This window comes from Ursus americanus, chromosome 32 (genome assembly GCF_024610735.1).
Source record: "Ursus americanus isolate L20-20 chromosome 32, mUrsAme1.1.p, whole genome shotgun sequence".
Taxonomy (NCBI): Eukaryota; Metazoa; Chordata; class Mammalia; order Carnivora; family Ursidae; genus Ursus; species Ursus americanus.
This window is the reverse complement of record NC_142158.1, coordinates 17116320-17139829: the sequence shown is the minus strand read 5'-3', so window position 1 is coordinate 17139829 and position 23510 is coordinate 17116320. Positions and strand designations below refer to the sequence as shown.

Genomic DNA, 23510 nt, shown 5'->3' with positions numbered 1-23510 from the left:
CTCACAGAGAATTAGATCCATTTGGGTCTACTCTGCATTGCCACGCCATCCATCTTTGGGGTTAAAATACGTAAACATTCTAGCTTTATGACTTTAAGTGCTTTTCAAACACCTTCAGTAAATTTATCAGTATTTTGGGCTTTTTCCTAATCAGTAATTCAAATTGGATTTGGCAATAATACAGTCAGTTCTCAGTTAATAGGTAAGGAATAGTATCCAGGGAGGCGAGGGAAACTTACTCCCCCAGGGTCACAGCACAAAACTGCATTATATTTGAACTACTGATTTTGACGATGAATTTCCAAGGCTTGGCGAGGTGAATTTTTAGTGAATCTGGTGAATTTTTAAAGAACATTCACTGTGATTGAAAATATAATGCATCTGCCGTCAAGTTGCTTGGGGTGGGTGGGTGTCCCCAAATCAGGCGACAGAATGTCACCAGCCGGAGGGACTGTGGGTCATGAAACTGAGCTGACCACCGTCCCCAGGAGAGGTCCTGCCGAGTCCAGAGAGCCGCTCGCTCTCGTGCCTGAGGAGCAGGACCCCCGAGAGAGCTTCCAGCGGGCCAGGGCCAGGCACCTGCAAGGCCACCGGGGCCCACGGAGGGCACCGGAGCAGCGGGCGGCCCGGCCTCTGTCCCAGCTCCCATCTGGAGAAGCTGCTCACCTTTCGAGTTAACCTCCTCTTGATCTCTCTCTTCTCCTCTTGTTCCTCCTGTTCATTCCGAGCTGCAAGAAACAGTGAAGGGGCTTTTGATTTTGGGAAATAGTGTCACACACAGGGGTATCCTCATGAACGTCCGCAGGCTCCAGGCCGAGCCCCTCATGACTTGAAAAAGGGGGGAGCGAGCTCCTGTCCTCTCCCCGGCCACCCTCCTGCCTGTGGGATGCTTGCCCAGCTGCCCGCACGGTTTCAAACGGACGGTGAGCTGGCTGGCCGCCTCGCTTAGTTTTCTTTATGCCACACGGGGGTTTCAAGTCTCCAGGCAGAAGTGCTGGGCTGAGAGGTGTGGCTTCGAGGCAGGGAGGTAGGTCCTACAAGAGTGGGGTGCTGTGAGCAGGGAGGTGGGCATCTGGGGAGAGGCAAGGCTCCCTGCTTTGGACAAGCCCCGGGCCCACTCAACTCTGCCTCGGGCCTCCCAGTGACTGCTGGGGGCTCATTGTGATGTGGCCTCATGTCTGGTGCTCTGTGGGGACCAGAGAGGAGGCCAAGGCGTGGGGGTGCCCGCCATGTGCTGCAGGAGCAGAATAAGGCACGGCTGACACCCAGTGCAGCCCGACTGCACGGAGGAATTCCCGAACGCTCACCTTTCGCAAGCCCTGATTCCATTAGTTCTTTGAATCTTCCAAGAAGTCCACAGAGCAGGTGGGAGGCCAGAGTGTGGGACACAATTGTCTGCATTTAGGCTTTTTAAGGAGTGTCTCAGGAGAGAAGACTTCGGAGTCTAAATGTTCCCAGCTTAGTATGTGGGCTGACCTACTCATCAGGTGTTTAAAGAGCCGTAGGTAAGAGGGTCTGGGGGATGGAGCAGAGATTTGGGGGACAGAGAATGAGGGCTTATTTCTCCTCCTAAGCAAAGCCAGCGACCGAGCGACCGTGGGAATGTCACTTTCCTCCTGGCTCTGGGGCAGAGGCACGGGTCTGAGCCTAGTATTGTCTATCAAACCGTGTCAGAGGGGGTCTCTGCTTCTCAGCCCCTGACTTTAGAGGGGCAATAATGAAAGCAGTCTCCTTCCAGGTGGTCTTCAGACCACCCAGGGGCACTCGCTCGCTCATGCTGAAATCACTGTTGTTAAATTACGTTTCAGTAAGTTAACTCGTCATACCACTGCACCCCTGCAATTCAGTTGTCTCCGGATAGGACGGGTCTTTAAAAGAGGGAGGCCCCTGTGCATGGAAGTGGGGTCCCACCCAGCTCCTCCCCACCAGCCCCGGCAGCAGCCAGCTGGGGGAGACACCACACACTCTGAAGGCCACACTTCCCACTGGGAGGGACAGTGGCAGGTCAGAGCCGGACTCAGGCCCTGAGCGACGCCCCAGGGGCACCGTTTGGCCACTGTGACTGACTGGGGGGGGGGGTTCAGGATCTACGGGGGCACCAGACATGCCCACATCCTGCAGTGGGCCAAGGTCACCAGAGGACCCCAGTGCAGCATGCCCACAGGGCCCCCACCCCCACGAGAGACAGACAGGGAGGGAAGGAGGGAAGGAGGGAGGTGGCAGGGAGGGAGAGATCCTTCCTCTGGACTGAAAGATCTTATCTTCCTCCCAGAGTTCCCCTTAACAATGAAGGTTTCTCTTGGATAAAAACTCACTAAACTAGCCAGCCATTAACAACTTAGTAGGAACCAGGTGATCCATGGTAAATGGGGAGACAGAAAGCAAGAAGGGAGACCGCAGACAGGTGCTTCTGCAGGTGGCCAGGGGATGAAAGGGGAGGTCGAGTCTGGAAAGTGAGGACCCAGGGGGCGGCTCCAGGGCTCTTGGTCTAAACGAGGATGTACGAGCCATGGCGTTAAGTGGCTCAGCACAGGCTACAGCGCTACACGGCTAATTCGTCAGACGACAGCCCAGCCCCTTTTGGGCTTGCTAGAATAATCGGCCTCTTTCCCCGTCCATGTGTTGCGTGGGGCCGGCCCCTCGTCCTCGTTCCCGGTTGCTGGCCTCACACTCCGGGCGGGGCCTCCTCATCCCACAAGCCCCCTCGGAGCCGTGGCCCAGCCTGGAGCCATCCTCCCCCGTGTGTGTTTCTAGGGTCCCCTGCGGGGCGGAGCCACACGTGGCCGCCTCTGGAATCTGTACCTTTAGTTCAAAGCCATTTACAAACCCAGGGCCATGAATTCTCGGGCTGAGGGTACCAAGACAACCCCATTAGGCAACTGGGAAGAGAGGCCAGGAGAGGCCCGTGATGTCATCAGCTGCCGCTGTCATCAGAGTGCGCTCATTATGTGCTCAAATGCGCACAGAGTCCCATTGGCTGCGGGACAAAGCCAGCTGTCCCCGGGGGCCGGCGGGGGCGGGGGCTGGAAGGCGGCTGCGGACCCTCCAGGCTCCCCCGCACAGCCGCGACACCCGTGTCCCCAGCACCCCGGACAGATGGCTCCTCAGATGACTGAAAGCCCGGTTCAGGATCATTTGTGCGTGGCTGTTTCCTTATACCACTAAAAGTTTCTTGTTTAACAGAATGGATTAAAAAAAATTCTTAGGAAAACAAAGTTCCAGAACACAGGGAAAAAATAAGCGCGAATGGGAAGTAGACGTTCACATCTTAAAAGTTTCAAAACCGAAACGACCAGCCTGTTTGAACTTGGTCAGGCAGTGCTTTAATTCGGCTATTTGAACGGGGTAAGAAGGAAGAGGGACTAGAACAAAAGTGGACCCTGGGAACAAGGTTTTAAGGCCGCCGCTTGCGTCGCCTGGCTCTAAGCCCCTCAGGCTTATTAGACCCCAGTCACCGCCTCGGAGACCTGAGTCTCCTCCTAGATGGCAATCACCCCCGACCATGAGGGATCCGCCTGTGGTCTCCCAGGGAGCTGGGCCTCCTCGTTCCCTGCCCCGAACCCTTGCTGAGAGCAGCACTATTTTCGGAAACTTGAGCAGCGCCCCAGAGAGTTGCAGCCTGTCTGTCTGGGTGCAGGCTGGGGGCCACCAAACAGCTCGGCCCCATAGGTACATTGTACCGAGATTCCTCCAGAAACAACAGATCCGTGTTGGGTGTGTGTGCGGGTGAAGAGGCAGAGGGGGAAGGAAGCACGTTTGCTCGATTTCCCACACCCAGAATACACGGACACCTATCTTCCTTCCTCTCCAACAAGGGAAAGGTAATGATGGATCAGGTGTCAGACTGGGGCAGAAAGGGAGACACCACACAGGCCAAATGCTTCCCCGACCATGAAAATCATCTGAAAGAGTTCTCATTCGTTTTACAGCATTGGAAGCTTCAAAACTGCTAAAGGCACCTCGTGGTTAGAAAAACACACACACACACACAAATTCCGAGCGACCGAGGAATGACGGGAGGTGCCCCCAACGAGGGAGGCCCGTCCTGAAAATCGCGTGCGCTGAGGGCTGGGGAGGAGGCAGGCGGTGGACGGAGGCCCGCCTCACAGGGACAGGTGCCTTGCCGGCGCTGCGGGCCGCCCCCCTCCCCCCAGCCCTCCCTGGGGAGGGTCAGCAGCTCACCACCCTCAGCAAACCACTCAAAACCGGCCAAGTCCCACGGCCACGGTGGGGGCGGAGTAAAAAGGAAGATCACGAACATTTTTGCTTGGTCTAAGTGGAAATATCCAGTCACTCCGACTGAGGCTTCACGTGATTGGGTGCGTGCGTGCGTGCGTGCGTGCGTGCGCGGCATTCCTAGCAAACGCTGCACGGCTCGTGTTTCTCTTTTCTAGAGAGAAATTAGAAGCGGATGCGTGTGGGGAGAAGGGTCATGAATTAAACTAAAGACAATATTTGTTGGCCGTCTCGAGGAGAGTGCTGGCGAGTCGTAATAATGACGGGGCAGACGTGCGCTGAGAGGCTTTGTTTTTCAATCATTTAATATCTGCCACCCCATGGAGGAATCCTGATGTCCCTGAGACGCTTGCTTCTCGTAGTTTCACGCTGGCGAGGCACCAAGTGGGTTCCCTCTCTCAAGTCTCTCTGCGTCCTGAACCAAACCCGGGGCTCGTTCCTTCTCTCTCCCCATGGCCAGGCTGACGGCGAGCGTCCCTCGGGTGACAGCATGCGGCCGGCCTACTGTGGGCCAGTTGGAGGAGCCCCGAGAGAGGCACACGACGCGTTCTCACTTGGAAATGCTCTCCTAGACTTTAATTTTCGCAGGAAGGGGGGTGGTTATCAACAGCAGCCAGCCGCCACGGGAAGTCATGGTTTCCAGCCCCAGTTTTCAAATGGCCGTCTGCCTTATTTTAGCCACTGACATAGTATTTGTGGGTTTTAAGTCCATTTGGGTGTGAAGGTGACCCTAACTCTGCTCAGAAGCCCTCAGTGAGTCCTCATATTGCTGCTTCTCTGACTTGACGGCCCACGAAGGGGACGGTGGGTCTCACAGTCTCGGTCTGTGAGCTTCCAACGAGCCAAGCGGACTCGGACTTGCCTGCTCTGCGGGGAGGCTGCCCTTGGACGTTCTAGCACCCCGGGGTGAAGCGTCAACCATCAGAGCGCTTCTCGGTCATTTCCACCCAGGCACAAGGCAGAAACCGTGTGGCCCACACACTGAGTAAGAACCAAAGCCACCACGCGACACCAGCGACTGCCACGGGCTGAGTCACTTACGTTTTAGAATGTTCCTCTGCTCCAATTCCTCTGCCGTCGGCCTCTGGCTCAGCCGCCTGCGGAAAAAATCCAGGAAAAGTTTTTGGACCATATCATATCCTCCTTGGGTCATTAATCTCCGCGGCCCTTGTAGGTGCATGAGACAGGGTGCGCGCCCGTTCCATCCTGTGCTCTGCAAGACGGCCTCTGACCACCGCCGCCTCAGTTCCTCAATTTCAACCCCAGGAAAGGCGCCCTGCGACACGTCACGCCGAGCTGACCCTCCTCCTTCCTCCCGCCGTCGGCCCCTCCCCAGCCCCGCTCCCCCGGGGCCTCCGGGCCAGGGGACGCTGCTCGTCACAGAGGTCCCTTTCTCTCATGTGGCCTCGCTTTGGGACTGCGGCCTCTGCCCCCCACCCCCCCGCCGCAGGCGAGGGCTCGCTGCTTGCCATGTTTGTGCAGATCCAGTTAGGACAAAAAGAGGCTCACGGCCCCGGGGAGACGCAAGACAGCGCTTCTTGTGTGCAAAGAACAATAGATGCTCTTCTTCTTGTCCCCACCCATCACCACCAGAGCCGCCTTAGATGGGGAAGGACAGGGGAGCAGGGACGGGAATGCCACTCCTGTTGCCGGCACTAACGGGGCTGTAACAAGTATGACATCACAGCAGGGGCGTCAACTGGCCATGATGCAACAGTGGGGGGCGGGGATGGACGACAGTGGCCCCCTGTCCCGACAGAAGTCCCCAGCGAGTGGGGAGGGCCCCGTGGAGGAGAAGTACAAGCTGGTATGGGCGGACAAAGCACTAGCAATGAGCAGCACGAACCGTGGGCCCTAGTATTCACAGAGACGGTTCAGTTTTGGAAGCTCCTGGCAAGTACTTAACGAGCCTGCAGAGTCGAGCATCGTGTGGCACCCACAGGAGGGGGTGTGCACGAGAGGAGAAAGCCGTGGAAGGAGTCAGGGGCTCCTCGGCATCCTGCACAGGGGCCTAGGAGCTCCCCTAGGAGGTCACGCCGTGCTTCCTCGCCGGATATCAGCACAAGTGTCTCTAGTTGGCAAGGGGCGTCTACACCATGGAATCTCGAGAGAGACCCGGAGTGGGAACAGAAAGTCCATGGAGTTACCGAGTGCAAGTTGTTTAAACCCAACGCTGCTTGTCACCTGTAATTTTCATTGCCCTGGATTTTGAGACCCCAAAAGCATCGCCACAGATGCTCTGGATAGGGCACGGGCGTCGATGCTCCAGAAAGGAATTCCGGTCAGATACCAGCTGGTAAAATCTAGAGTACCCTGGAAATGGTTGGAAATTGTATTCCAAAGCGTGGTTCAATTTATAAGAACACTGTCATGTTCGTTAGTCATTTTCTCTTCCAAACGTCCCACGAAGACACTATTTCTTCCCCCTGATAAGGGCCCGCTGTATAGTTGGACGTTTGCAATACCGGAGACTCTAAATTGGGACTCCAGAGTCTTGAAGTCTTTCCTAAAATAGCACTGTCAGAGCTCGGGAGGGAACTGTGTCATGGGTCTGGAATGCAGACTCCTCTCAGAATGAGCTGCTGGGAGGCTTGCCTCACCTTTTATCTTCCCCCAGAACCCTGGCTTCGTTGGTAGGGATGTGCAGCCAGCTTTGTGGGACCCCTTGGCCGAATCCAGGCTCTGGATGCCACTAGGGCTTTCGGTCAGTAGGTTTTGAATAAGCTCCCGATTCAAGATGGAGCTTGCATCCCAGAAGTCTCATGCCCAGATGCGTCTGCAGAACATTCCCCCACCCATTGATTCTGCCCCCAGACCCGCTGCCTGGTTCTGCGCTGGCTTTTTCTTTTTTTCTTATGAGTCATGTTTGGAGGGGACGAAAGGACAAGAGACTGAACTACAAGCAGAGCAAATTCTGTTAGCTAGACGGCCTTAGAGTCAGACACATGCTTTCTAGCGAGGCTCCCATTGATGTTTAATTTCTCTCAAAACGGTCCGAGAACATCAAGGCCAATCACCACAATGGAACGGAGCTAAGCCCTCCTGAAGGACACATGCGGTACTGAGTCGCTTTGGCTTTGACAGTGAGATCAGGTAGGAAAATGATACAGGAGTTAGGGGACCTGGGTTCTAGTTTTGGCTCTGCTCTGAGCCTACTTTCCGTGGACACGGTATTGGGACTGCGCTGCAAATAACAATTTAATTGGCTAAGGCTGACGTCATCCCTGTCGTGTACAGGCATGGTTCTTAGAAGCAGATGCTATATACTTGGCCACATCCAAACATGAATTCATTGAGGGAGTGTGAATGGGGGGGGATAGGAAAAGAAAAAAATATAAAGAAAATACATAATAAAACATTTAAATAAATGCATTTGTTCATTTTACAAATTATTGGTTGAAGGCCAGCTCCGTGCCAGGTTCTGCGCTGGGCACTGGGTGAGTCAAAACGGATCAAGGTCCTGCCTCTGGGGGAGGCAGTCATTAATCAGGTGGTCACGGAAGCAAGTATGAAATGTAACCATTGTGAAAAGCTGCCAACAGGAGGCACCTGGGCAGGGATTCTGGTGTTTGACCAAATTAGGCCAGGAGAGGGGTCCCAGGGGGAGTGATGTGGTGCCCCAGTGGGAAGGACAGAGGGAGCCACAGTGCTGGAGTGGAGACAGCGAGGGCAGGAAGGAAGGTGGGAAACAGGCCGTGCGGCCCACGGGGGCCGTATCAGGATTCTGATCTTTTTTCAAGGAGCAATGTGGAGCCACGAAAGCGTTGACATTTTAGAATCAGTGAGGGCAAGAGTGAATGAACATTTCAGATTTACAAGGGATCTCCTTGGTGGTTGTCTGGAGAGTGCACTGGGGTGGGGGAGGGGACAAGAGGCAGTTTGGGAAGAAGCCACAGGAGGGACACCTGGGCCAGGCTGCGGCAGCTGCCATGCACATTCTTAGGAAGCTGAGCTGACAGACCATGGAGATGTCGTGTAGATGGACAGAGCAGGGAGAAGCAGGTATATGTAAGATCTGTCTGTCTTAGCTTTCACGGCTTACACAACTGGATGGATGGCAATGCCCTTCACTGAGACATGCACATGGGAAGGGAAGCAGGGTTTTGGAGGAGGATGGGAAGGGTGGAAGGGAACTGTGAGTCTGAGTTTGGATCTGCTGAGGTGGAATGCTGTCGGAACATCCAAGAGGAGAGGGCAAGTAGGCGGCCACAGGCACCATGCTCCTGGAGAGGAGAGGTCGAGGCCAGGGAAGGAAATCTGGGGCTGGTCTGCAATACGGAGAATATTTGAAGCCAGGAATATGATGGGGCACAGCCTAAGGAGGCAAGAGGGCTGAGGCTAGAAGCTCACAGAATCCCACTATTTACTGCTCAGACGGAGCATGACGAATCTGCCGGGAGTCAGAGGAGGACAGGGTGTGAGGGCAGGAGAACACTCAACACGTCGTATCCCTGAGTGAGGTGGGAAGATGGGCCCAGCCGACATGGTGCTGGGTGCTGCTGAGAGGTCAGGTGAGCCTGGCAAACTGCCCACGGGGATCAGCACCAGGTGGGCTGGAAGCAGCCTGGCCTAGAGCTTTGTCAGGAGGCTCAGGGGATGCAAGCCAGGCTGGAGTGAGCTGAGAACAAAGGTGAGAAAATGGACAAGTATGGATGATTCTTTCTGAAGCCTGGCTGGACAAGAGACTTGCAGGTGAAGGGGGCTCTGGTGAGGTTTATACTTTTTACTGGGAGAAGACTGGATGTGTTTAATGGAAATAATCCAGATGAGGTGGTGGTGGCGAGAAACTATATGAGGAGGGAGGAGGCTCAGCTGATGGTGCAGGAGTCCCGAGGAGGCAGGAGGGGTTGGGGTCCAGGGACAGAGAGACCTTCCTTCTCAAATGTAGGAGAGATGGCTCTTGACCATGACAGGGGAAGCAGGATGGTGTGGGTTGTACACAAGTGTGTATATTTGGTACTGGAATTAATGAAGAGTTCCCAACTGATGGCTTTCAGTTACTGTAACACAAATAAGTTGGTTTATCACAAGGACGACTTACATCAGCTTAAAATGATACCCTTCCTTCGCAGGGTGGTCTTTGGACAGATCCAAATTCATAAACTAAAGGGATAAACTCTAGCTTCAGAATTCTAGTGGCCAGCTTCTTAGGAAAGGACCCAGAGCAGCCTGACATGGTCCACGTAAAGGCTCCTTTCTAGATCTACATTGTACAGAAATACTGGTCACTAGAAATCCAGATAGCAGAGCACAATTACTTTATTAACAAAGTGGTCAGTTTTATGAATAATCCCAAGGAGCAGATAACTCTAAGAATAAAAACTTTCTGAACGTATTGTATCTCTCACCCCTGTCTTGATGGTATGTTTAAGTCATTGTATCAGATTTAAACTCACATTAAATTTAAAAAGTGCTTCCTGACTCTGTAGGTAGACATGACCATTTATATGCTAGATGATAAAGGAAACATTTTTGGGAGTTTAACTTTTCAGTAAAATGAATGATCCGAAAGTAGTAGTTTTAATAGGCTCTCAAGTGATCGATTTCAATAGCTTTTGCTGTTATATATGTGGCCCTGGTTTATAAGATATCGCTGAGCTGCAAAATTGTTGTCACTCCTCAAATGGTTTCTTCTTTACATGGAACACCACCGCTAAATGGTCTGCATTGGCTGCAAAGTGAAAAATCACCGAGTTCCTGTTTAAATGTCACGCGCCATCAGTCGCCACCTGGGAGCCTTCCAGGTCCTTGCAGAATTTAGAAATGGATTTTGTGTAGTAACAGTTTGAACAACTCTATGCTGGTGACCACAAGAAACAATGACATAAACGAAGGCTTTTCTTTGTGCATGTGAGGACTGTGACAGACCTGAAGCAAATGGCACTTCGGCTTTGGCCTCGGAAAAAGGAGACCGTGAGAGAACATGGTGGCAAGACGTTTTAGACGATGCACAGGGCAGGGGAGTGTCTCCCCAGAGACATGACAAAATCCCTGTAGGTCTGGTTGGTCTGACTCCTGCTGCTGATGAGGATTCGTTCTGCCGCAAGGAGCTAATGAGCTTTCTGCTGGCGTCACAACTGCAAGGTCATGGCTTTCATTAGCATTTGCAACCACAGATTGTTTGGAGGGCTCTGGTTTTAAAGTTTGGATTTCTGAAGCTCTATCTGCATTTCGGGAAAAAGCAAAGCAGAACTGACTTTGGTCTTCTGCATCTCAGCCCCCGGCGGAGGGAATGGCCCTTCCAGATGGGTGGGAAGAGAAAATGGGAAGGACTCGTCCTCTCTCCTAAGGCAGGAGGAGACGGGTTTCCCAACTGCTGCTCCAGGTGGGAAACTGAATGAGTGCAGACAGGCGTGATGGGGCTGCGGGGAGGGGAGACGCACTGAGTTACTGCCCCTCCTTCGGAATCTTTCCAGAGGACGTGTCAGTTCCACATGGGCTGGGGGTTTCTGTCTGGCTTTGGCCATTGCGGCGTCCCCAGGTGTTAGGAGACCTTGGAGAACAAGATAGATGCTTTTAGTGATTATTTAGCCCAGATCCTGCCAGTTCTGATGCCACACACGCTCCTGGGAAGATCTCATCCATAGTCATGACTTCAGTTCACATCTCTAGCCCGATGACTCCAAAATCTATGCCTTCAGTCGTAGTTTCGAGCTCTGGACGGCCTTCTCAACGTATACTCCTATTGGCTGTCACGCTCAGAAGCTGCTAAATGAAGTCATCCGTCTTCCCCTCCGGTCCTGACAGCTTGGCGTCCCCGTGAGCTGCCCAAGCCGGGAAACTGGGAATTGCCATTGCTGCACTTGACCCTCAACAGCCAATCCACCGCCAGGTCCAAGCCGCCCCCCATTCTAGCCCAGCATAGCCGCCTCGGGAAGGCAGCCCTGAGCATCTCTGCTGGCTGCGACAGCCCCCCACTCGGGTCCGCCTCCACCCCGCTCGGGATGGTCTAAGGGGAAACCTGACCACAGCACTCCCTGCTTGGAAACTACGCACGCTCACCCAGGGCCTGCAGGAGGCAGTCAAACACCCAGGGTCCTAGAAGAGTCTTCATGATCTGCACGCTTGCCAAGAATCCCCCCCCCCCCCATCCTGTAGACATAACTGCGTCTTCCTGGTTCTTTCCAGATTCACATGCCTTTCCTGAGAGCGGCATTCGCTCTCTTCCTCTTCGGCTAACTGGGAGTAGTCGTCAACCTCACAGCTTCAGCCTTAAACATCACTCCCTGTGGTCACTAACCTTTTGGTGAAGGTGCCACCGTGTGTGACAACAGTTTCGCATGCTGGTGCTTGCCCTTCTTGTTATGGCCCGGCCTGTCCCCTGGACCCCGGGGCTCGGGCTCTGCGACTTGGGGCCACCCGGCCCCCTCACCACCAGGGTCACCTCAGGAGCACAGAGCTGGGCAGCTGCACGGGGCCCTGCTTAGGGGGGCCCCCGCTTGGGAGGGCCCCGCACTTGGGCTCTAGGCTCTGCTGCCATTTTGAAATTTTCAGTCATTTCTGAACAAGGGACCCGTCACCAGCTCAGTGTGGTGTCTACAGCGCCTGGCACCGAGTCGGGTAACTGGAGAAGCTCCATGTTTGTGAAATCATTAAATACATGTTGCCCCATGACTATGCCTTGTCTTTAACCTTTCCCTCTCTTCTAGTTCTTTCCCTAGGGCAAGCACATCTGCTCTTTATTAGAAACAAAACAAAATGAACGACCCCCCACCTCTGCTGCCCCTCCCCCAGTGAACCTCCTCCTTCCACCCGCCCTTGGCTGCCGGACCTCTTGCAAAGAGCGGCTCAGGTGCGAGGGCTCAGCAAACCATCACAACCCCGGCTTCTGTCCATGCCGCCCTATGGCCCTGGTTCTCCCCTGGACAATTCTGCCCCCAGGGGACCTCCGGCAACATCTACAGACATTCGTGTTGTCAGGACCGGGGAGGCCGCTCCCCGCATCTGGCTCAACGTCCCACCCCGCACACGCCTGTCCCCCACAACACAGGACCAGCCGGGCCACGGGACAACAGTGACGAGGCTCAGAGCCCTTGCTCTCCCGAATCAGGAATCCGCGGCCGTCAAGGTCACTGGGGATTAACTGCCAAATCCAGCGGCTTTCACAGAGCCCTCGTTTTACCTGACCTTTCTCTATCGTTGGCCCCTTTGACTACCAGCGACTTCTCGAAGCTCCTTCTCCCCTGGTTTTCAGTGTGCTCAGGTCTACTTCCACACCCTTGGCTCCAGCTCCTCGGCAGGTGGCACGCCTGGTGAGAGCCCCAGAGGGGCCCTGTCCTGGGGGTGGCTTCAGAAGCAGCACCGTACGTACCCAGCGTGGGTCCGCCACCCGACAGGCGGGGGCCCTCGGAGGAGCCGGCCTTCTCCCCACGCCCCAGCCCTTCATGCCCGTGTGGCGGAGCGAAGGGGTCCCCCGAATGCCGGTCTCCTCGGGCAGACTGCCTAGAATTCCGGTGCTCGGAACGGGCAGAGGAGGGACGGCAGGGAGGCCACAGGGAGACCGTGCCACTCCTCTGCGAACAGCCTTCAGGGGCGACACTGCACTAAGAATACAGCTCACACTCACTTCCCCCCGTGCCCTGCGGCGTGAGTGTAAAAGGCCCCATACCGTGTTGGCCTGCACTCTTCCTTGTTCACCTTGACCTAACGGGGCACACATCCCCGGTCTGGAGCAGCTGCAGGGCCTCTGGATGCTACCAGCAGAGCTAGGAGCTCCCCCTGCTGGGCTCCCCCCTCTTGATCATGGCCTCACCCCTGACACCCATATTACCCACTGGCATGACTATCTTTGCAACTAGACCGGGAATCCTTCACAGGCAAATGATGCCTTATTTATCTCTGTGTTTCTAGACTTAAGATGGCGCCTGGCTCACAGGAGGGGATGATTTTTGATCATTCAATCAATGAACAACACTTCAACCCAGGAGTTGTGCCCAAGGGGATGGCCAGAACTCTGGGCCCTACACGACGGTGGCCCGGCCACTGAAGAGGTTCCTCTGGGACAGTGGACAGCAGTTTTGCTTTTATACCACAGGACTATGCCCTGCTACCCTTTCCCTCTGCCAAGAAGGCGGAACAACTCTTAAAATTATTGATCCACGCACCCAGCTCTTTCCAGGAATTTCAGTCAATAGTTTTCAATTTTCTTCCTCCTCCTCATTGTCCTCAAGCTATTCACAAGTAGCCTGGTTCCAGCTTGGGAAAGAGCACAGAGAAGAGAAAACAGATTGGGGTCCAGAGCCTGCCTCCTGGCCTGCCCCCACCATTAGCTGGAAGGTTGCTTGGGCACGTTATGCCGCTGGACCTCTGAGCCCAGTCCCACTGTCTGACGGGTGGCTGTGACCACAAGCTAGCCTGCCTGCTACCCGGGAGCGCGGAGAGGCTGGAATGATAATGAGAGATAAAAATCCCTCTTAAAAGTAAGTAGAAGGCATGAAATTTTATTTTTGGTAACTTGAAAAAAAGTCTCTGACCTCAAATAGATAAATAGGTTACTTTTCAGAAGGAAGTGTTTTCGGCTTTGCCCATTGGAGGCTGTGGCCCCAAAGTGAGGCCCCGTGGCTAAACTCAAGTATTGTGAGGTAAAACCAGAGAAAACATGGAAATAATGTTGGTCGTGTGGAGCTGAGATCAGTTTGGAAATAACCAGGGGAACGTGTGTTTTGCTATGCATCAAACACACTGAAAAAAACCCAAAATGGTACAAAAACTCAGAGTCTAGGGTCACCTGGCTGACTTAGTTGGTAGAGCATGTGACTCTTGACCTTGGGGTTTTAAGTTCGAGCCCCACACTGGGTGTAGAGGTTACTTAAAGAAAAATCTTTAAAAACAAAACCAAAAAACTGAGATCCAACATAGTGAATACTTTCAGTGTTACTGGCATTATTAGGCATAAACCCAATATTAGCGATCAGGAAGGTTTCACTTTGAAAGAGTATCTGAGTTGTTCCAATAGGAATTAAGATAGTTAATGAAGTCAACCCAAGAATATGCTCATTTCAACAAGGCCATCTTCACGTGAAGAATCCATCACAAAAGGCTAAAACAACGTGATGCCAAAAGATAAGAAACGTGGGGATAAAAAAAAGCCCACTGTTCTACCACGTTAAGTGGCTGAGGAGTGCTGGTCACCCTGAACTTAATTTTATCAGTCTATCCACCCACCCATCCATACGTCCCTCCAATCCACCCATGCATGAGTGAGTCCTTCTGTCTGTCCATCCATTACATACCAGACATTGGTCTAGGCCTCCAATTATCTATCTTAACAGATAAGCAGTCTATCGCTTCCTTGGTTCCTACACAAAGTGCAACGGTAATCTACATGAGAGATTCATCTCATTTGTCACCTCGGGCTGTTTGACAGAAGGGTTCCGAAGCCTGCCCGCATCTTTGAGATTAGTCCTGCTGTCAGTAAATCCTCCTCAAGTTAGCATAATTAGTGAGCCCCAGGTTTCCTGGTAGACGATGGACGGAAAGATCATGGTATGGAAAGTCTTCCTTTTGCATGAAGCTGTCCAGGCTTCAGACACGGAGAAAACCAGAGGGAAAGGAGACGCCTGCTTTGTTGTCACGCATATCAAATCTGGTGGATCCAGAGAGTGACAGATAATGGTCATTTGATGAGACTGTCATTGTGCCACTTCTCTTTAAAGGTAGAAGCTCAAACTACGCACAGCGCTCTACCCAGGAGGAAAAAGCCAAGAAAACCATTCAGATGACTGCATACAATGTTCTCCATGTCACACAAACCCATCAGCTCCAATCTTTACAAAGTACCCCAATGATCTCTGGAGTCCCCACTTAGTTTTTAACATGTCCTGCCACTGGCCAAAGGGCATTGGCCGCTCTCTTCTTTTTATGCCATAACCCGTTCAGTGAGGGCGCTTGCCTCCACTGCTGGGAAAGCCACTCGACAACACTTGGTCACTTGACTGCTGATGGCTGCCTGCCCAGTGCGAGGGCACGGATGTTCACGTCCATGGAGCCGATCCCGTGCAAGAAAGCTAACCTCTGGTGGGCTCAGGACGTGTCCACCAAACATGCCCACAACTGTCCGAGTCTCAGCAAAAGACCTGACTCAGGCTCAAGCAGGAACTTCAGGTATGTGCGGGCTTCCAGCGAGTCTAGCTTGAGCCCTCCCTTGGTATCTCTGGACTTCCAGTCCTTCCTACTTTAAAGAATATTGCTTTTGATGGACACAGACCATCAAGGCAAGGACAACGAGTGATTCCAATGAAGAGAGGAAGCTCTGGGTGTCACTGCTGGGTGACTGTCATGGGCAGTATCAGGGGTAGATCGACGTGCACAGCCCAGACAACACAAAAACGGTGTTAAGAGTATATATTTAATTTATTCACCCATTCATTCATCCATTCATTTAAAAACCATTATGGTTCCAGACTTCCCCAATGCCTCTGATCTGTGGGGCCCCAATAAACAACACACATGACCCATGACAACTTTCTGAAGCTAGACAACGGATGAAGAGTTGGATGTAGGCCCTGGGGTGCCCCCTCCCACCCAGACTCCTCTCAGGAGCCCCCGAACATGTGCAGGTCATGCTCTTTTCATATTCACCCCCTATGAGCCAGTCCCTCAGGGCCATCAGCACTCCCCAAGGCGAGTTCGGAGGGTACAGGTGAGGCAGAGGCCAGGAGACAGGAATCCCCAGCCTCCCTCCCCCTCTTCACGTGGTGCAGCCCCGGCCAATGTCCTCCTGCTGCCTCCCACAAGCTCCTATTTCCAGAAACAATAACAACTGAGGTTCATATGAGCTCCCGTGCTGTTTAGAAGCCTGGAGAGGAACACACAAAACCCCCAAAGAGTCTCAGATGCCCGTGCGGAGGGGGTTTTGGTCACATTATTTTGCAAAGTTTCCTACAGTCCTCCTTTATTAAAAGTCCCACACCCCCCACTCCTTCCTGAGCCATCACTTCTCAATTGTAAACGTAAAGCTTCATTAAAGAAGAAAAAATCTATTTATCTATTTGAGAGAGAGAGATGTGTGCAAGAGCAAGGGGAGGGGCAGAGGGAGAGGGAGAGAGAACCTCAAGCAGACTCCTTGCTGAGCACAGAGCCCGATGGAGGGCTCGATCCCACAACCTTGAGATCATGACCCGAGCCAAAATCAAGAGTTGGACACCCAACCAAGTGAGCCACTCAGGAGCCCTGTAAACCTTCATTTTTAAGCCAATAGACCTGTATCCCAAAGGAGGGGTATTGAATGCAGTTACTCTCATTAAACTCTAAGTGCTTTCCTATGGCATGGTAATCTTTCACAGAATCTATCTTTCTATATATGTGATGTACCAAAAAAGCCCAGACCCCCCCCCCCCAACCCAACCCCGTCCACATACTTTTTATTTCTGGCACGATGGTGGACCTTAGGAATGTCTAACCAGTCTGGATTTGCAGTTCTGCCTTCTTTGGAAATCCTTGTAATTGGGAAAGGATCAGGAAAGATGAATGGGATGGGTCTGTCTGGGAAAGGATCTACTTACATGGGAAAGGGGAAAGAGGAGTAAGAACAGGAAATGGAGTGATACTGACACTTTGAATAGATTTCGCCTTGATTGTAGAGGAAACAAACAGAAAAGATTTCTCTCTACTTTCTTGGCCTTATCTACCCAATGCTTTGGGAGATCCCTTGCGAGAAGAGACTGTCTCCCCTTAAATATATTCCCCCAAATCAACTGAACTCATAGCACGTATCTACCGAGGGACTCTTAGCTCCCAGCCTGGTGAATGAGAGTCCAAGTTCTCTTCCCTCCCTTGGGCTCCTTTTCTTTATGTCCTGACATCTGGTCCCATGAGGTACACAGCACCTACACCACACACATGCTCCCTCACTCTCCCACAGGTGCACTCGATGTGGGGGGCCGGAGGGGAATCCCAGGTGACTGGGGCACCACCCTACGAGCAGGTGGCATCTCAGGGCTGCAATGCTCCAGTATGAGCTCAGGGAAACTGGGCAGACTCCATTAGCAGCCCTGGGCCGTGACTGTCATGTCCCTCACAGGACCACCAGCAACGCCAGCTCCTGAGAAGTCAGAGAAACACCTTCATCCTGAGGGAAATGGCTGATAGTGGAACATTCCCTTAGGGGTGGTCTCCTCCCCCAGAAGAGCATCCTGACCGCCATGTTTTTTTTTTTTTTTTTAATGGAGGAGGGGTAGAGGGAGAGAGAGAACCTCAAGCAGATTCCACACTCAGCATGAAGGTGAGGCGGGGCTTGATCTCATGACCCCATGACCTGAGCCGAAATCCAGAGTCTGACGCTTAACTGACGGAGCCACCCAGGGGCCCCATGACCGCCATGGCTCTATCCAGAGAAATCGTGAGGCTGAGCTTGTCTGAAGGCAGAATCCCACCCATGGGGGAACGCTCGGCCTCTCAGAGCCCTGGAAGGCCTCGTTCTGGGCATTCACGGCAGGAAAGGGATGGGAAACCTTCCATTCCAGCAAAGCACCGGGCCCTTCTCAGCACCTCGCTTCTCTAGTCAGGAGACGGGCTCTCCTGGTGTGTGTGTGTGTGTGTGTGTGTGTGTGTGTGTGTGTGTGTAAGTATACGTCTTCCCCATGCTGTAAGTGTTGTACAGAGGTTCTGTCAGGCTCTGGTCACCTCAATTTTACACACATCCCACACATCGGCGGTTCTGTGATTTGCTGGAACGGCCACCACGACCTCTCTTCTCACCTGTGTGATGCTCGGTTTAGTGTCACCGGAGGTCAGAGCTTGGGGCTCAGGCCCGCCTCACGCTCCAGGAATCACGCACCCGTGTGGGGCTTTGCCTCCTTGCGTCCCTCTTCCTCGTGCTTTCAAACCTGGTCCTGGGGCCGGAATCCAGCTCCAGCCCCCAAAACAAGAAGACGCTCCTCACTTCGGCCGCTACTCCTTTCCCAGCTGGACCTGCCTGGCATAGCGCGTGGCCTTCCTTCTTGAGGACGACACACACCTTCTGCTAACTGGACTCCCTCTCGGGGCACCTGGGGGGCTCAGTTGGTTCAGCGTCTGCCTTTGGCTCAGGGCATGATCCCAGGGTCCTGGGATCGAGCCCCACCTCAGGTTCCCTGCTCAGCGGGGAGTCTGCTTCTCGCTCTCCCACTGCCCCTCCCCCTGCTCATGCGCACATTCTCTCTCAAATAAAATCTTAAAAAATAAATAAACAAATGGATTCCCTCTCTCATCAGCCTGTACAGCCGGTCCCTTCTCCACTGGCCAGGAGCTCAGCTGTGCTGTTTCTGATGGTACCTGGCTGTCCTTGAAACAGCTTTCCTAATGGCTCAGGTGATAAATCCAGTTTAAAAGAATGGAGTGTACGCCTGGTATAATTTGTAGAAACAATACGGCGCTTCACATTTGGACTAATAAGTAAAAGCAAATGCAGTCATTCTGATTAGAGAAATTAGCTCAGAGAAAAACCTCTTTGTGTGAAGACAGACACAATGTCTCCCTGTGATGGGGACACCTGAAGCTTGTGCCCTTGCTACATGGACCCAGCGTCAATATTGCGAGGGGCAAGGCCACCCGATCCTTAAACGTGTCATCTCCTTCTTCAAAGGGCCAAGCAGTGAATGCGTCAGGCGGGGCGGACTCTGCGGTCTCAGTCACTACAGCGGGAAAGCAGCCACCGCCCCCCCCCCCGGCCCCCCCCCCCCCCCCCCGCCAGCGGACGTCCCAGCAGGTAGGGTTTGGCCCCCAGGCTGCAGTTTGCGACCCCTGCCACAGGGTGTCGCCCGTGCCTGCGAACTCCGTCCCGGGCGATCACCTGGCCCGGTGGAACCGCAGGACCCGCCGCAGCTTACTGGACGGACACGAATTATTTTGGTTCCTCGAGGTAGAACAAAAGGGGGGCTTTAGTCACGTGCCGTGTAGTTCCTGACCCCGTAGCAGTGGGGCAACACGCTGGATCCCCCAACACGTCAGACGGAGACCCTGAGCACAATCCTCTTGTCTTCCTCGCCACCACCGCCACCACACCACCAAGACACCCTCTGGGGCGCCTGGCTGGCGCAGTCAGTTGAGCCTAGGACCCTTGGTTTCGGCTCAGATCATGACCTCACGATCGTGGGATCGAGCCCCGCAGGGGAGGGGGAGGCGGGGCGGGGGGGGGGTGTCCTCGCTCAGCGGGGAGTCTGCTGGAGATTCTCTCTCTTCCCTCTGCCCCTCCCCCGGCTCGGTCACTAATAAATAAATCTTTAAAAAATAAAATACCTGAAAGCTGTCACACCTCCTATGCATCGCCTTCCCTTACGCGGCACATGACATGGACAACTGCTCAGTGATTTCTACCGTCTCCATCCTCAGCTCTCACCCGCCACTGCGGCCCCCGGACTCCTGCCCCTTCCCAAACTCGGGCCCCTGTGGGGGTCAGTCTCCGCGGCTCCCCGGTCGGGCCAGAGCTGTGGCGGGGTGGCTGTGAGCTCTCCCGCTTGTGGCAGCTAAAGGCACGCTTCCCTTAATAGGCCTGTTTGCCCCACCTAATCCCTGCATCTTTGCGGGATTCCTCTCTTCTCGCAGCGTCCGTGGCCTCCAGGCTCTGCTACGCACTCAACAGGACAACTGTGATGTACATAAAAGAGATCAGAATGTCCTTCTGACTCAAGGTCGTCGTCAAATAGGCTGTCCGAAAACTTTTATGGAAATGATTAATGTTTAAGAAAATGTCCCGGATAGTTTTACACATATCTTGGTATTCTTTTTTTGTCTCCCCTCAAAGAGAGAGAGAGAGTGCATGTATGAGTGGGAGGAGGGGAAGAGGGAGAGGGAGACAGAATTTCAAGCAGACTCCCCACTGGGCGCAGAGCCTGGCATGGGGATCGATCCTACGGCCCTGAGACCTTGGTGGACCTGACCCGAAACCAAGAGTCGGACGCTTAAATGACTGAGCCACCCAGGTGCCCCACATACCTCGACACTCCACTATTCATAAATTATTAAACAGCTATCATGCAACCTACAATGTAAATTTCTGACAATTTTCACCAATTTCTTAAATAGTCTGAATCTCAGATTACACACAGGCTTAAAAAAAAAAGGAATAGGTTTATTTTGTTTTTGCCTCGACTGAGCCATATGGATTTACAGCTTCTTCGTGGAAAGTGCCCGAACAAATCCCGGTTGCACTGCTCACTGACTGTGGGGTGAGAATCAGATTTCACAGGCCGTGGTCCCAAATGACGCTACTCATTAAGGACTGTGAAGAAAGAGGGCAACGTGACAGAGAGCTGAGAGGCAGTGAGAGCTGGGGGTGGGCAGGGGAGGTGCTCCGGGGATGTGCTGGACCCCACAGAGCAGGCTCAGAGCAGAAGCTGCCCACTCGGCTTCCAGGAGCACAGAAGGACGGTGTGCCGAGGGCTCCCCTGGCGTGGGACATGGGCTGCTGCTTGGGATGGAACATGCAGGTGGCAGGTACACTGGTTCAGTAAATTCAGGAGGACGGCTCCTGCACTGTCATTAGCTCACAGGAAGATGCAATCGCCTAGCTTAGCATCTTTTAAGAGGCAGCTTGGTGAGTTACAACAGGACGACGAACAAAACGAGGAGAATCGTAAGTCAAAAAGAGGGCTGCATTTCAGGTAGCTAGAACTCTCTGCAACATACCGATTACCTGTCGGCATGCACTGTTTATCTGCCTGCCTACTTTCTCTTCTTCCAAAGGAACCGACAAGGCTTCCCATTTTGAAGAACTATTGTTTTAATGATTCCATGGGCAAAGAACATAAAATTTTCATGATCCTACTTCCTAAAATAGAAGCGTATTCACTTATATTTCAAAGGAATTGCCTTTAGAATCAGAGGGAAAAGCGATTTTCCAGGGTTTGTATCTTTGGATAATTTTTTCCTGTTTATAGTCTGTCTATTTAGTGAGCATAAGTGCAATTTTCGAGGCTATTATAAAAATCTTTGCATTGTGAAATGAATATAATGAAGATAAATAAAATGAATTACTCTTATTAGCATTTTGCATGCGCTCTGAGAGGTATTTTGCCAGTAAGCAAAGATGGGCCGGGATACAGGAAAAACAACTGCATCACACACTTCTGAACTATAATCCAATTCTGCTATTTATGTTTTCAGGGCTGTGTGTGTGCCAGCCCTCTATAAGAGCTGTAGAAAAATCACATATAATAAACCCCAGAGCCAGTTTGGTGGGCGAGGGAGAAAGAGCATGACATACCATGGAAATTATTCTGGAGACTGGAAATGCCAACTTCACCACTGAAACAAGGAGCAAGTTACTCTTAAGGATGAAAGAGGAGAGCTTCATTCGTTTGAATGATACGACCAGGAGAATGGACACACCCCAAACCAAGGTACCAGCCAACGACTCTTCCAAAGCACCTGCTCAAGTCTTCAAAGTTCTTCATGAGACTTGATCACATATGAACTAGTAAAATGGGGAAACAGCTCTTGCTTGGGCATTTCAGTGTTCGGCTTGCTAAGCAGGATCGAGGAGGAAACCGTGCCCACGAAAGAACCCACCTATGCCCCTTTCTCACAAGCCTTCTGATTACTGAAAACATTCCTCAAAGATGTAATTCAAAACCTCTGTCTTAAGGCCTTTTTCTTTCAGGCATGAATTGGTAAAAATAATGAAGATTATGACTGGTCAGGCTTTGAATCAAACCATTGGCCTCTGTCTTCCAGTAAGAAGTGAATACATTTCTCCCTATTTTGAGGGAGATGAATTTTTTTTTTAGTTTTTATTTAAATTCCAGTTCACATACAGTGTAATATTAGCTGCAGGTGTATTAATTTTTAGCACCAGCTGGGGGCAGGGAAAGTGGCTTCAAGTCCAGGTGTAGCTAACCGTGAAGCTGGTTAGCAGCTTAACTTCTTTTGGGCTCGGTTTCCTTATCTATAAAATGGCATGTGCTCTAGGAGGTGATAGCAGTGTTTACGGGGCGCTAAAGTGCTCTCATTCTATTACCTTTTCAAATTCAGAAGCTGTCACTGCAAAGCCCGTGAAGAAACTCACACAGTCTCCTTGACATACAGCCACAAAGCCCATAGCAAAAGAAAAAAAAAATGAATAAGCCAATTTGGAAGCACGAGGCCAGATTTTGAGGTAGAATTCCATGCAACACAATCGTCTTTCAACCGAAGACTGAAAGATACTTTGAGTGCTTCTCAAGGATTTAACTCTGTTTACTTATTGCCTCCCGGTAAGTTCACAAATGGCTCTGAGAGATCTTTTCCTGGATAACAGCGTGATAGAAATGACACATCCTTATCTGTTTCAGTTTGTAAGGGGATCAAAAGACTGAAGGGGAGAAAAAGAATATATCGCAGGGAAAGTGCTCTGACAACTCGAGTTCAAGTTGTTCCCATTAATGTGCCCGTTTCAGAGAAAAAGGGCTCTGAATCAACTGTTTGGATGATTCAGTGTTTACATTATCCCTGCCTATCCCCAATCTTTTGGGAATATTTTAAAGGAAAAAAAAAAGGGGGGGGGGAAGATAAATAGTCTGAAAGAAATTCACACCAATAAAAAAAAAATGCAGACCCACCCTTTCCAGAAGGACCCACACATTCCCCACAGAACTTGCCCTTAGCATCTGTTTCCCAGAGTAAACCTGATAAGAGTGAGTATGCCTTGACTAGCTTGTCTTAATTCTTGTAAAGGGATGATTATCCAGCTCCATTTTTTAAAAAAGATTTTATTTATATATTTGTCAGAGAGAGCAAGCACAAGCAGGGGGAGCAGAGGCAGAGGGAGAAGCAGACTCCCCCTGGGCAGGGAGCCTGATGAGGGACTCCATCCCAGGATCCCAGGATCCCAACCTGAGCCAAAGACAGACGCTTAACCAACTGAGCCACCCAGGTGTCTCGATCCCAGGACCCTGAGATAATGACCCGAGCTGAAGGCAGACGCTTAACCGACTGAGCGACCCAGGCGCCCCATCCAGTTACATTTTAAGTGACACTTAGTACAGAGCCATGCACACAGTAGGTGCTTAGTCACAGAGCCATGCACATAGTAGGTGCTTAGTCAATACTTCACAATACAATCAATGTGTTGAAGCTGAGGTTCCCTGGTCTCCTTTAGTGACTTGTGACTCTGGAAAGTTAACCTTCCGCCCACAGAAAACAAACTCACTCAGTTCAAGGTCCACGGTGCCCTTCTGGGACCTCCCATTTGTACTTAAGCCAGTTTTTTTCTTTAAATGGAGGCAGTGTTTATTTGGGGTCTCTTTTTTTCTCTAATTGCAATCATTCTGATTTCTGTGAGCTGCTTTGCTCTCCTGGACCTCTGGAGCAATCCATCC

At 52.2% G+C, this 23510-nt stretch overlaps 1 protein-coding gene across 10 annotated transcripts in view; it reads right to left on the bottom strand.

Moving 5' to 3' along the window:
- Positions 1-23510, bottom strand: part of PHACTR1 (phosphatase and actin regulator 1) — a 528218-nt gene that overhangs the window by 9436 nt on the left and 495272 nt on the right. For all 10 annotated transcript variants that reach the window (XM_087858043.1, XM_087858044.1, XM_045811543.2 and 7 more), the window contains 2 exons: positions 5278-5333; positions 667-728 (listed from right to left, as the gene is read on the bottom strand). In XM_087858043.1, the coding sequence (XP_087714169.1) occupies positions 667-728; positions 5278-5333 (118 nt within the window). The remainder of the gene's footprint in view (positions 1-666; positions 729-5277; positions 5334-23510) is intronic.